Raw genomic sequence first — 12891 nt, forward strand, 5'->3', positions numbered from 1 at the left:
CGACCAATCAGGAAATACCTTCCAAGCTGGAGCTACAAACATACACTGGGCCAATCACTTGACACAACACCGGCCCCCACAAAAAGTTAGGTTTCCTTAAGCCTAACCCCATTCACTTGGAGAGGCATTAGACACAAGCCACACATGGACAGATTATTCAGTTTAGTATACAAAACTGAAATGACAGGTCTGATCTTATCTGACAGGTTCTCTGCAGAGATACCTACTTGTCTCAAGGGGTGGACAAAATAGCAAGAAAACTTACAATGTAATAAAATAGAACAGCATATTAAACCGAGCCTGTAATGAGTGTTTCTGCTATTGTAACCTTCCTTTAAAGACATATATTTGCTTGGAGATTATTTGAGGATACAAACTTACATACACACTTCCAATCTATAAACCACATAACCAGTGTGAGCTTCAATCTGTTGGAAGCTGGTTCATACATTTCTCTGAGAAGGACCAACTACATTTAACAGAGGTAAAGAGAAGAGAGACATCTAGTGTCTGTGTCTTAGATAGAAATAGATGAAAAAGTAGTGATTAAAGGGGGGCTATGGTGGCCATTTATAGAACTTTAATGGTCTAAATTGTGAAAAGAAAAGCCCTCCACCACTCAGCCACGTTCAGTCTGGAAATGGGCCGAGACTAAATTACCCAACACGCCTTTCATCCCCATCTCCTTCCCCCATCATTACCCAAACTGCCTGCCACCTACTTTCCACGATGCACCCGCCGCCGCGGTCCACGCCCGTGCTGCGACGTCAGTCACTGCTTGCTGCTAGTTGGAGGTGCGTTCAAAGCCTAAAAAAAACACGGTATTTATGTACTTTGTCTGAAAAAACCGTTAACCCACTTTCACCACACTCCTCAAGTCGTGAAATAATGGCGTGAGAGTTGGTTTTTATTTTCAAAACATTAGATATACCGAATGTATTTTGTATGCCAAGATAGAAAATAAAAAATTAAGTAAATTAAGTGTCATATATTAGAATATAACGTCTAGACGCTGCATTGTGCGTTTGTGTTTTGTTATACAATTTGTGATTTACTGGAAGACCCAAAGTAAGATGTGTAAGTTGTCAAATCAATGTGGTGCTTATTAGAACAAAAAAAATATTGATAACATTTTGGCTTTTTGTACAAAATCAAAGTATAAACACCCAAATTTTGTTTTGAACCAATAGACCGTGAACGCTTCGTTAGTCCGGGGCAGGGGGCGTAGGTTTGACCGGCTTCTCGGAGGCTCAGACACAATGAACCGTCAGACTGTGAGGGGCACGCATGTTGGGCTGGAGGTATTAGCACGGTTGTAGCATATTATTACTCCAAAATTGTGCCTTTATTTGATTTACTTGACTATTTTGAAACTGTTGATACACTGTATGGCGGTAACGAGGCTCAGTTGGGAACGGTTGCGTCGTCGAGTTTGATGAAAACGAGGTCAGGATCAGACTAACGTTAGCTCCTCCTGGCGGATTCCTCTTTCGTTATTTTAAGGTTAAACTAACTTAAACTAGACAGATAACAATGTCGTGGACTGCTTCGTCTGATTATTTTGCTGCCGAGTGTCTTGTATCGATATCTAGTGGCCCTGTGCTGCACAGACCCACCCCGGTCGCCCCCGCCAGCCAGTCGGCCACGGTGGGCCTGCTCCCCGGGGAGCCCGACGGGTCGAGCGAGGATAGGGAGGTGCGGGAGACTCTGCGGCTGGAGGGGGCAAACATGATGGCAGTGGCGGGTATCCTCACCGATCTGCACGGCAAGTTCCGCCCAATGTCGGCCTACTCTGAGAGCAGCAACTCCTCGTGTGGTGGGGAGAGCGGTTACACCACGTTGTCCGACCCCACCACCCCTACAATGACCCCCTCCGCCACCCCGGTCCCCGGACAGCAGCAGCAGCTGAGGGGGGGAGGAGGAGGAGGCGTGGGGGCCCCGCGGTCCCCGGTGAAGCGACATCAGTGCACGTTTGACGGATGCGACAGAGTTTACGGGAAATCGTCCCACTTGAAGGCACACATCCGGACACACACAGGTATGAAGACAACAACACTGTGCTTTCACCAGCACTTCATTTGTGATGTACATTAATATTTGACCCGTCAGCTTAACTTTGTGCATAACTTGAGCCCACTTGGTGCCGTGATCGTCCACACAGTCACTGCCATTATATCGGCTAAATATGAGAAGTGTTGTGTTCTTTTGTACTTTGAGGGATTATGCACTAGTAGCGTGGTGGTGCCTATTTTTTCTTTGGTCCAATAACGTGGGCCAAACAAAGGGAGAAATACAGAAACTCCCCTTTAGAGACTCTGACAAAGAAGTAAACTAACAAAAGAACTGGGCTGGACGTTAAAACCGGTGACGAAGGTCTTCCTCTCGACTGGATTTGCATATGAAATGAACGTAAGATGAAACCTTAACGTCGACAGAGGAGAGTTCATTGTCGGACACAGCCTATCCTGTTGATGGCAGCAGTCAGTGCTGGATGTTTTGGTATTTAGTTTTTTTTTTCTCTCTCTCTCTCTCTCTCTGTCTCTCTGGGAATCACCTCCCTTCCCTGGCGTCCACTGGCAGGTTGTTGTCTGCATTGTTGTCAGCAATGTGTAACTTACTGATAAAACGGACGACAAGTGCTGCAGAGGGAGGCGCGTCCGATAATGGATGCGTTACCCCCCCACTGTGTCTCATAATTGTACATTTTCACAGCCGATGTATAATGTTAACGCTTAGCTGTCTGGTGCTACTATGTAAAAAGCTAAATGAGCATGGACATTGACACATGAATCAAAATGATACCGAAACTTCACTACTGATTTGAAAATGTGCACGCGTTTTCTTTTTTTGCAAAATGAGGGGAATTGGTGTGTTCAGGGTCATTGAGCAGGCGCAAACGGATTAAGGGCAGGAAACGGCTCAAAGAAATTGTGGTGGTAACGCCCACAAAGAGTTCTGCAACAACAACGTGGCCTGGCTTTGTGATCTTGAAAATGGCACCGAGCATCCTACTGGCTTGTCCCGGTTTGACTCACGTTGCCTGCAGGAGATTAAGGATAGTAGTAGTTTAGGAAGACTATTCTGGAGTATCTAATTCCTAGATATGGTTTGTCACGTATAGAGCTTGATATTTTGTCCACTTAAAATCCATAAAATAACTGCAGGCAGTAGATTTGTGTCTCTAAATTGGTGTTTTAATGGACTCAGCTGAAACTCAAGTTTGCTGTAGGGGTGCAATCACACACTGCCTGCCATCATTTACAAACACAATCTGATAAGGGGAGAAAACCTTTTCAGTCCTTAATAGGTTAATTGAAAGGCAATTATCATAACAGCTTTAAGGAACATGTTTTACTATAAAGTGAAATCGAAGTCAGATGCCATTGTATTAAAATAATCATTAGATATTACTATTATTATTGGAACAGTTGAGCCTGATGCTTGGTTTTTATAAACAGACATACAAATACAAGAAACACACACACACAGTTGCCCAAATCAGAGCTGAAATGAAAAGTCAATTAATTGATTAGTCAATGGATATTAAATAAATCTGCAGCTATTTTAATAATCAGTTAATCAAGTAATTCATTTTTTTGAAGTAAAAATATCCCACATTCTCTCATTTCAGCTTTTGAAATGTGATGATATGCCACTTCTTGTTGTCTTATGTGACACTAAATTGAATGTTTTGGAGTTTTAGACTGTTGGTTGGACAGAATTATATATTTAGATGTCACCTTGGGCTTTAATGAGGTTATAAACCAATCAATTAATTAAATAATCTGCAAAGAATAGGCAGATTAATCCATAATTAAAATGTTAGCCGCTGTTTAACCATTCTTCTGCATGGGTTAACGCTTTGTTAATGGTTCTCCCTGCTCTTTTCTGTCTCCGTGCTGCAGGTGAGAGGCCCTTCCCATGCACCTGGCCAGACTGCGAAAAGAAGTTTGCCCGCTCTGATGAACTGGCCCGCCACACCCGCACCCACACAGGAGAGAAACGCTTCCTGTGCCCACTGTGCGATAAGCGTTTCATGCGCAGCGACCACCTGATTAAGCACGCTCGCCGTCATCCTGACTTCCAGCCCTCCATGTTGGGACGCAGCAAGGGCACATCCCCCTCTCCCGGCCCAGCCATGCACCATTGAGTTGGGGGCGGGGGGCAGGCTTACCTGCTTACGGGGGTCTGCAGGAGCACAGAAGGTCACAGTGGTTTCAAGATAACCAGCTACAATCAGATCCACTGATTAGCATTTAGCATTGCTGTGTTGTACTCTACAATGTGCACATACACACTCGTACACAAGCCAACACACACAGAGCTGGATGTGAGGAGGGAGGTAGCCTCATCTCTCCATCCACACAGATGAGTCATGTGATCACTATCAATCTGCTCAACATAACCAGGGTTGGGTATCAAGAACCGGCACTGAATTGGGACCGGCTCCGAATCCATAAGAACTGCAGAGTCAATAAGAAATGTGCTTTTCGATTCCACTTATCGATTCCTGAATGTAAGGTTTGGATGCATTGCACTATACACGCGTATCAGCACACGTGTATAGTGTTTACAATATGGCGGATTGGAGCTAGCTTTCAAAAGTGTGGCTAAGCTTCACAAAAACCAGTAATAATACAGTGAAATGTAATCACTGCATCAGTAAATACACACAAGGGAGGAAGGTCTTAGTTGGCGATTAATGTACTACAGAATGGTATAATCATGCAGTATTTTTTATTTTTTTATGTCCAAGGTCTGAACATTTTTTTATTGATAAAACCAGATGTCTGTTTTTGGTAAATCTGCTGAATTAAATACCTGACAAAGACAGGTAGTTCATCACATCGATGCAAAAAATCCTGTAAAACCAATAATGTTATCAAGCAGTGCTGCTCATTGATCTGAGAAGTGCCAGAGAGTAAAAACTACATTCATACTTCTTTTAAATGGCACAACAGATTTTTTTTCTTTTTCTTTATCTTAGAACCAAAAAGAATTGGAGCATACCATTTGTGACACATTTTTACCGTAACACAAATCCACTAAAAATAAAGGTTTTTGCTTTCAGCACATTTTGGTTTCTATGTTTCATCAGGATTCGATAAGAATTGGAATCAATAAGCAGATTTGAATTGATAGAATAAACCCAACCCTAAACATAACCTTGTTTTCTCAAACTGAAAACACTTTCACAAATTGCAGGGATTTTTCACGTTTTCTGTAAAAAATCAGCACACCCATCATCAGCCAAAACTCCTCAGTTTTCTTGTGGTTAATTTGTAGATTGTTGTTGAGTACCCTTTTATTTACCATGAGTAGCACAATATTGTGATGTTAGGTAGCGAGGCAGTGACTAGAAGCTTTTTTTTTTTTTTTTTAAGCTTTCTTTGGTTTATTTTTTAGCTTTGCAGATTCCATATTCAAGTTTTAGTGGTGACACATTCCTTAATGTTTTATTGCATTAGTCAACATCATCATTGAGGTGATATTTGTCAATATTTTTTCTTGTATAACCTATATAACTATAGATCAAAAATTAATTTTGCCAGAAAGTGGATCGAGCTTCACTGTAGAAGAGCTGTTTGCACGCCATCCTTAAGACTAGATCAGTTATCACCCATGAAATGCTGACACATAATACACAGTAGTATTATGTCTAATACTGATGCAAATGTATATAAGCTTTAAGCTTTTAATGTAGAATAAAATCGTAATGCTACTAGCAGCAGAATTAATACTGGATTGTAGTCCTTATATTAGGGGTAACAGTATACGCTTGATAGGATGGCATTACCTGTGAGTGTTGGTGTGTATGTTTTTTTTTTAAATTTGTGTTTTCGTTAGTGACAGAACTTGGAAAAGTGTGTATGTGATATCAAAGATATTTGGGGGGAAAAAAAGACATGAGCTTGATTTTTTTTTCAGCCTGCTGCCTTTATAAAGTAAAAACGCTCAATCGCTCTTCAGGAGTGTGGAGCCTGACAGCAGAGCACATTTCAGCATCTTCACACAGTTTTAGCAACAGATAAACCAGAGTCTTATGTGATAGTGCTGAGTAATTAAAAAAATAATTCCTATTATATCAAGCATTTATTTGTGTGGAAATCATAATGGGTAAAATCCAAATAATCAAAACATTGTCAGTCTGCTGCTAGTCATGAAGTAATACCAGTGGACTTTATGACCTTTTGTGGCAGGAAAAACTGGTGTAACTAATAACATTAACAATGGCTCTATTCTATGTTGGTGTGTCATTAAACCAACATGCACAGTGTCAGGCCGCTGTCGCTCCTTAATGCCATGCAGCCATTAATAATGTCATTAGTTACACCTGTGTGAAAATCAAAATGCCCACTGTGATAAATGTGTCACCGTTTACTATATTTGGTGGAAATGTTTAACTTTTGAGCAATCTGGCACTCAATGAATTAATCTTGTCTTGCCAAAAAACAAAGATAAAAATTAACAGTCATTTATTTCAGGAAGAATCTCTCAAAAAGATAACATACAAATCAAGCAAACCTCAAATAATTTAGATGTTTAAAATCTACTCGAGTACATACAGTATCCAGGTCTGATTCTAGAGAGGTTGAATCTTTTTGAAAATGTTTCCACACTGTTTGTCCAGCTCATGGACATATTCCTTTTATCTCAGTGAACAACACTTCTTCAGGAAACTCTGAAAGCCTTAAACTATGTCATAACTACTTTGCACCATGTTTACAGTTGGATCATTGTATAGGTATATATGGCCTCTTACGGGCTCATTACAGATACTCATTATGCAATATGGCACTTTTTCCTTACAGGTGTATTTGGCTAAATAGTGTAATGGCTTGCACTGTTACTATGCTTCTCCAAGAGAGCACAGTGGAACTTTGCTAATGTGTTGATAACCAATGGTTTGTAAAAACTGCCTTTTGTCCAAGTGCTTTAGAAAGTGTGATATAAGAACTGGGTAGTTGTTGATTTGAATTTGTTCTTGTTGATTTTAGTGTTTGCTTAGTCATCCAGGCCATCTCTTGTTGTGGAATTTGTGGTTTTTTTTGTACTATTATTATTTTTATTTTACCAGAAGGGACACAATTCAATGCTGTTCCCACATCTGTTGACATTGTTTCCTCCACACTAAGATCGAAGAGAATGACCGCAGATGTCTTCCTCATTTATATGTCAAACCACCAGTAGTCCATCTTCATATATCTCTTCACTGTTGATCTGGGTATTTTAATGGAAGCTGTACTCATCGGAATGAATGCAGTGCTTTGTACCGGTTCCTCTCCAGAGGTTTGATCTGTTGACAGTTTTTGGTTGCTGCTGGCAGTAACCTCAAACGCACGGACTGTTTAACAAATGAACTCACACAATGTACCTGTTTTCTACGTTTTCAAATCGAAACCTTTTCTTCCATCTCTTCTCACAAATGGAAGTGTCTCCTCACACAGACTCTTTCCGGGTCTCAAAGCTATAATATCACAATAAGAACATACCTCACTTTTTTTTTTTCCCGCGGTGTCTGTACAAAATCCATCCAACCTGTCTTTCAGAAATTCTTATAAAGCCATTGAGCCTTGGATTTAAAAAAAAATGTAATTATCAGCTGCACCAAGATGGTCTGTTATGTACCGTTGTCCTTATCTTGTCTTTATGCAACATCACTACTACCTGTGTAACAGAATTCCTTTCCCCTGCCTCAATGAAGTTCTGTTGTTAATAGACGGTGGTAAATGAATCTACTGGATAAATCTTGCACCAACAGCCCCTGTCTTTGAAGTCCAGCAGGTGTTTTGGTCACCAAGGGAAAGACTCTGCTGGATGGGACAGAGGCTTAAAAAAGGGGTATTGAAATGTAAAGCAAAAATACCTGTAGGTTGTCACTTCACTGCAGATATCGATTGAAAGAGCTCAGTCCAAATCTATTTGTTCATATCACTGAATGTGGCTTGATGACAGACGAGCATTATCCACTTTGGATTTAATTTTTATTGCGCTGCCTCGCTGAATAAAAAGCGATAATTTCTCTTGTCACCACACTAATTCAGATATGCACATTGTACAGAAACGGATGTTTTTTAAATTGATGCCTAATTTTTACATTAATGTAATTTTTTAATCCTCTTATCAAAGCTTTAGTTAAGGAAAATAGGAGGAACTGTGGAACTAAATAATTGCTGCAACAAGCTGTTTTGATATTTATATTCTCAGGTGTCTTAAATTTTGAGCATTGGTTGTTTCAATATTTCCTGTGCAACACCTAAGTACAAGCATGTTTTATTTTTTACTTAATGCTGAATAATTTATTACAAAAAAACGTATCATTTGTTTGGTTTAATTATTCTTTTCATAACTCATTTTGTGATATGGAACAGTACTAATATTAAATGGTTCCATTGTTTGCTTGACATGAAAATACCAGTGCTTTTTGAAAAATAAAAATCCTTAAGGTGGTTGCTGTTTCTTTCTTTCTTTCTTTCTTTGGTGGGAGTTTCTTATTCTCAATGATGATGACCACTGGCATCAGAGCATTTATTTCATATGCTGTGCACACACACACACTTGCAGGGAAATGACGCCTATGGGTTTTTTGTTTTTTTTACTTAAAATGAGCACATAGAATGAAAAAATTTAAACATTCATTAGAGGAGTATAAAATTGCTTTGATCTCAAATATGAGTTATATGCACTTTAAATACTTCTCTTCACACATAACATCAAAACTTGTAGTGACGTGTATAAACCAAGAAACCTGTCATAGTATAACATGATATAGTGTATGTTATTTTAAAAAGAGACTTCCATATTTTTGTAAATGGGGAAATTTGTTATAATGTGAAAAATATCCAGTTGAAAAGACAAACTAACTGTAACTCATTATGATATAATGTTAACAACAGAATGGATTCACCAAAACTATGTTGAACATCAGCTTCTTTATTCACTGTATCATTCATATAACTGCATCCTGATCCAACTCCATCCACAAGCTAGCTCTGCAGTATACATACAAATACTGTATTTACAACACTAAAGAACAAAGTTTAGCACTGTAAACCCAAAACAGAACACAGCATGCATGAGTGCATGCAACCATGAGTTGTGCAGAACAAACGGCAACACTACAAACCACACAAAAGCACTTTAGAACACTTGACTTCAAACACTGGTCAAAGCATTTTATATGCAGTCTTTCCCATATAAGGGAAATACATGGCCTGTATGTTTGATGCGCTTAGGAGACACCACTGGCATCAGAACTACAGACTCAGGTCTCCCTCTTGACCTCACAGTGCAACAGACCACCACCCTCCTAATTGAAAACATTTAGAAGTCAGTCAATAAACTGGGATACACCACCAGCCTTATGGTTGAGGGGGTGAATAAGAATAAAACAAATACAAGCTAATAAAGTAAAAAAAACAACAACAATATTTGCCAAATAATAACAATTTTCAAAAGTGTTTGCACAATTACATCTTGACAAATAATAAATGAAATGGAACAAGGCATATAACATACAGAGGCATGTTATAGTGCAGTTTGCAGTTTCCCGAAATGGAACACACTTTTCGGTGTCACAACTCCATACATCACAAAGAAACTGGACCTTGAACTTAAAGCAAAGTCCTACTTCCCCTGTCGTCTGGTGACCAGAAGTTCAAGGGCCTCTTTCGTTGTTTGGCTGCATGTTTCAGCCAAGCCTGTTTTTCCTATTGCAATGCAGCCCTCTTGGTCTCCTCAGCGCTACAAGATGGCGGGTAGCCATACTCCTCTGACCTCCTCCTGCTTTTCATCAGACTGTGCTGACATCTGGCTAAGTCCATCACTCCTGCTGATGTAATTTTTTGACACAGCTGTCTGCCTTTCCATATTTTGTGTCATCCCTCCTGAACATCTGCACCGCTGTCTTGTTGCTGGAATTCAAAGTGTATTTACCAGTTTGTATTGCGTTGAATGTAGATAATGCCATGGTTGTGCTCTTTGGATCAATGATGTCACCCATTTATAGAGGATTCCACCAATGGTCCATGAAATACAGACAGAGCACCCTTCACCACCTTGCTTAATTCAAGGTACTTTGCTGAATCAAAGATAATGTTGCCAAACAGGGATCCACATTGTACCTTAAGATCTCTAAAGGTACATAACTCCCTGTGGCTGTGAGGTGCTGCAGTCTGGTGGCCAGCTTCTTCAGGTGGATTCCATCCTGTAAGTGGCCTCTGAGGATGGGATCCAGAGCAGCCAGTGACTGCAAAATCAATCTTTCCGATTGTTTTCTAAATGTGCTCAAAACTCAGAGAACATAGTATCTTTCTTGTTGAGGTCGGCACGCAGAGACATTATCCTCTTTTGTGGCTTCTCGCTCACTTAATGTTCTCTGAAGAACTCCTCCAGAGGCTCCTGTAGCGTTCCTTGTCCTCCACACTCAGGAAGCCATAGTACAAGATATTATATTATAGGCAGGCAGAATGGTCTTTGTTGTGATACTCATATCATTTGCAGAGAGCCAGTGATGGGGCACATATCTTGGAGGATTGGAGGCAGGGATGTGCCTAACAAAGTTAAAAACAAACTGACATTCATCTGTGGAGCAACAATGTGTTCATGAAATAAAAAAAATGTTTATGTGTCTCTGGTGTGTTCTGGGGAAACATTTAAAACGTAGCCAACATTAAGGTTAATAGCTAGCCGTAATGGTTAATAGCTAGTCGTAATCTGCCAATTTACATGATGATCACTTGCTTGTGTTTTTCAGGTGTTTGTGTGTGTGTGTGTGTGTGTGTGTGTGTGTGTGTGTGTGTGTGTGTGTGTGTGTGTGTGTGTGTGTGTGTGTGTGTGTGTGTGTGTGTGTGTGTGTGTGTGTGTGTGTGTGTGTGTGAGTGTGTTCGAATAGAGGGTGAGACTGATTTGAATATTCAAATATTTTTAATGAAGGAGGAGGAGATGTTATTTTAAAGATTTAACAAGATAATTAAACTTATTTAGCAGAAAAAATCAGACACAATTATTTCAAGCAAAGCATTGTATATGGCTGGAAACATGAAAGGAGGGGAACTTTAAAGTAAGAAGCCAAAGATTACAACCGTTTCAGATTTGTGAAACCTTTTTTTCTGTTTGTGAGAAGAGACAACTACATGTTGCATCAGGCCTCCATTTCTGCCTTAAATCTCCTGTTAGCACACATTGGGCACTCTTACCGTGACAGAGACTCCTGTTAATGGAAAGGAATTAAGTACTTTTGTCTGTTAACAAAAACTGTATTATATACAAAAACCTTCAGTTTACTGTGAAAGCTTTTTTTGAAGCTATGAATATGATACCACGATGAATACATCAATGCAAACATACAGACCTACTTTTTTATGGACTTACCTTTGGACATAGTTCGTCTCATACACCATAGTGTGGGTGGTTACAATTTTGGAGAGATTAAGTGCTGAAGGGATCGGCCCTGGATAGTAGTGGCAGGTGTTTTCAGAGGAGATAAGATGTGGTGGTTATTGTTCCTGAGTTCTCAGTGTCACAGATAAGTCCTGCAGGCGTCAGATGCACTTTCGTGCTGAAAGGTATTCTGAGTGTAGTTTTTTGAGTTTTCATATTGTGTGGCTCACAAGTGATGCTGCTTTCAACCATGTGCCTTTCCAAATTGTCAATGTCCTCCCTCCTGCATATCTGGGGTGGCCACTAGGGTGCCTGGGGACTCCTGGAACATCCATCACATTCTCATCTTACAACGGATACAACGGTGTGATTTTCCCGTTCCCCAACACTGACAGTTCCACTGTCCTGCCACTGCATCAAATGTCCTCCCAAACTGACTCCACTTGTGTGTTTATTTCATTTGTGAACACTGAAAAAAATACCACTGTTTAGAGTATCCATCATCTCCAAAAAATAAACAACAGCAATCACACTGACCCCTCTGCAGTTGGTGTGAAGGAATGTTTAGTTCCTCACATTTGACACCTCACTCAGAGGTCATCATCCTTCCATACAGCCATATGCATTTTAAAATCTTTCTCATTGTAAGCATACTTATCACAATATCATCTACTGTGCTCAATAACAGCAGATTCTCACCATGTCTTAACCCAAGCAACAGATGAATGACAGACACTTATCCTAGTATATACAGATCTTGAATTAGCTGTACTTATAATGCATATTTATATCAAATATTTGTTTGTGTACTGTGGTTCAATTTGAATTTGAACATTTGGATTGGTGATTAAAAAATCTAAATCTGATAATCTACCAATACATACCCTATCCAGTCAATAGGGTATAGCTTTGGCTTGCAATGCAAGAGAGCATTATGAAATGACCTGGGAGCAGCTCTGACACAAAGGTGGGCAGTGATCCTCTTTTTATGATCCAGTTGACACCCTGCAGATTTGACAGGTCTGTGAGGTAAGTTTTAAGTTTTATTTCTGTATTCAGTTGATTCATTAGAAGGCGATGGAAAGTTTTTGTATGTGACACATTTCATCCATCAGGGCAACTCAAAAGTATTGAGTTTTTTTTTTTAATGTATTGCATTAAAAAAAATAAAAAGGTTTTTGTGAAATATACAATCCACTCTGAAAATATTAACTTAATGCTAGAGAACATTCCACACATCTTGGTACAATAAAAATTAATAAAAAATGGTGTTGTTAAATCAAGTTTTGATATGCATGTATGCGCATATAGACAATGCAAATCAAGTTTGTGGAATCTCTAAATTAACAAAAAATAATGTGTGCTGTCAAATTTACAGTGTGGTGGCACATATTCCTATGTTATACAAACGTGGTACACGTGCATACGATTTGATTCATATCAGAACAATCATATTCATATTGAACGTGGCAGATCACCAAACAAGGAACACAAAACACACACACACAC

The 12891-nt window shown here is 39.6% G+C and overlaps 1 protein-coding gene across 1 annotated transcript; it reads left to right on the top strand.

Moving 5' to 3' along the window:
- Window positions 1-1314: 1314 nt before the first annotated feature.
- zgc:153115 (uncharacterized protein LOC768186 homolog) lies at window positions 1315-4236 on the top strand. Its single transcript, XM_062429317.1, has 2 exons — window positions 1315-2038; window positions 3906-4236. Exons 1-2 carry the CDS (start codon window positions 1534-1536, stop codon window positions 4148-4150), a joined length of 750 nt encoding a protein of 249 aa, XP_062285301.1. The 5' UTR covers window positions 1315-1533; the 3' UTR covers window positions 4151-4236.
- Window positions 4237-12891: the final 8655 nt, after the last annotated feature.

The sequence above is a fragment of the Scomber scombrus genome, chromosome 11, assembly GCF_963691925.1.
Source record: "Scomber scombrus chromosome 11, fScoSco1.1, whole genome shotgun sequence".
Taxonomy (NCBI): domain Eukaryota; kingdom Metazoa; phylum Chordata; class Actinopteri; order Scombriformes; family Scombridae; genus Scomber; species Scomber scombrus.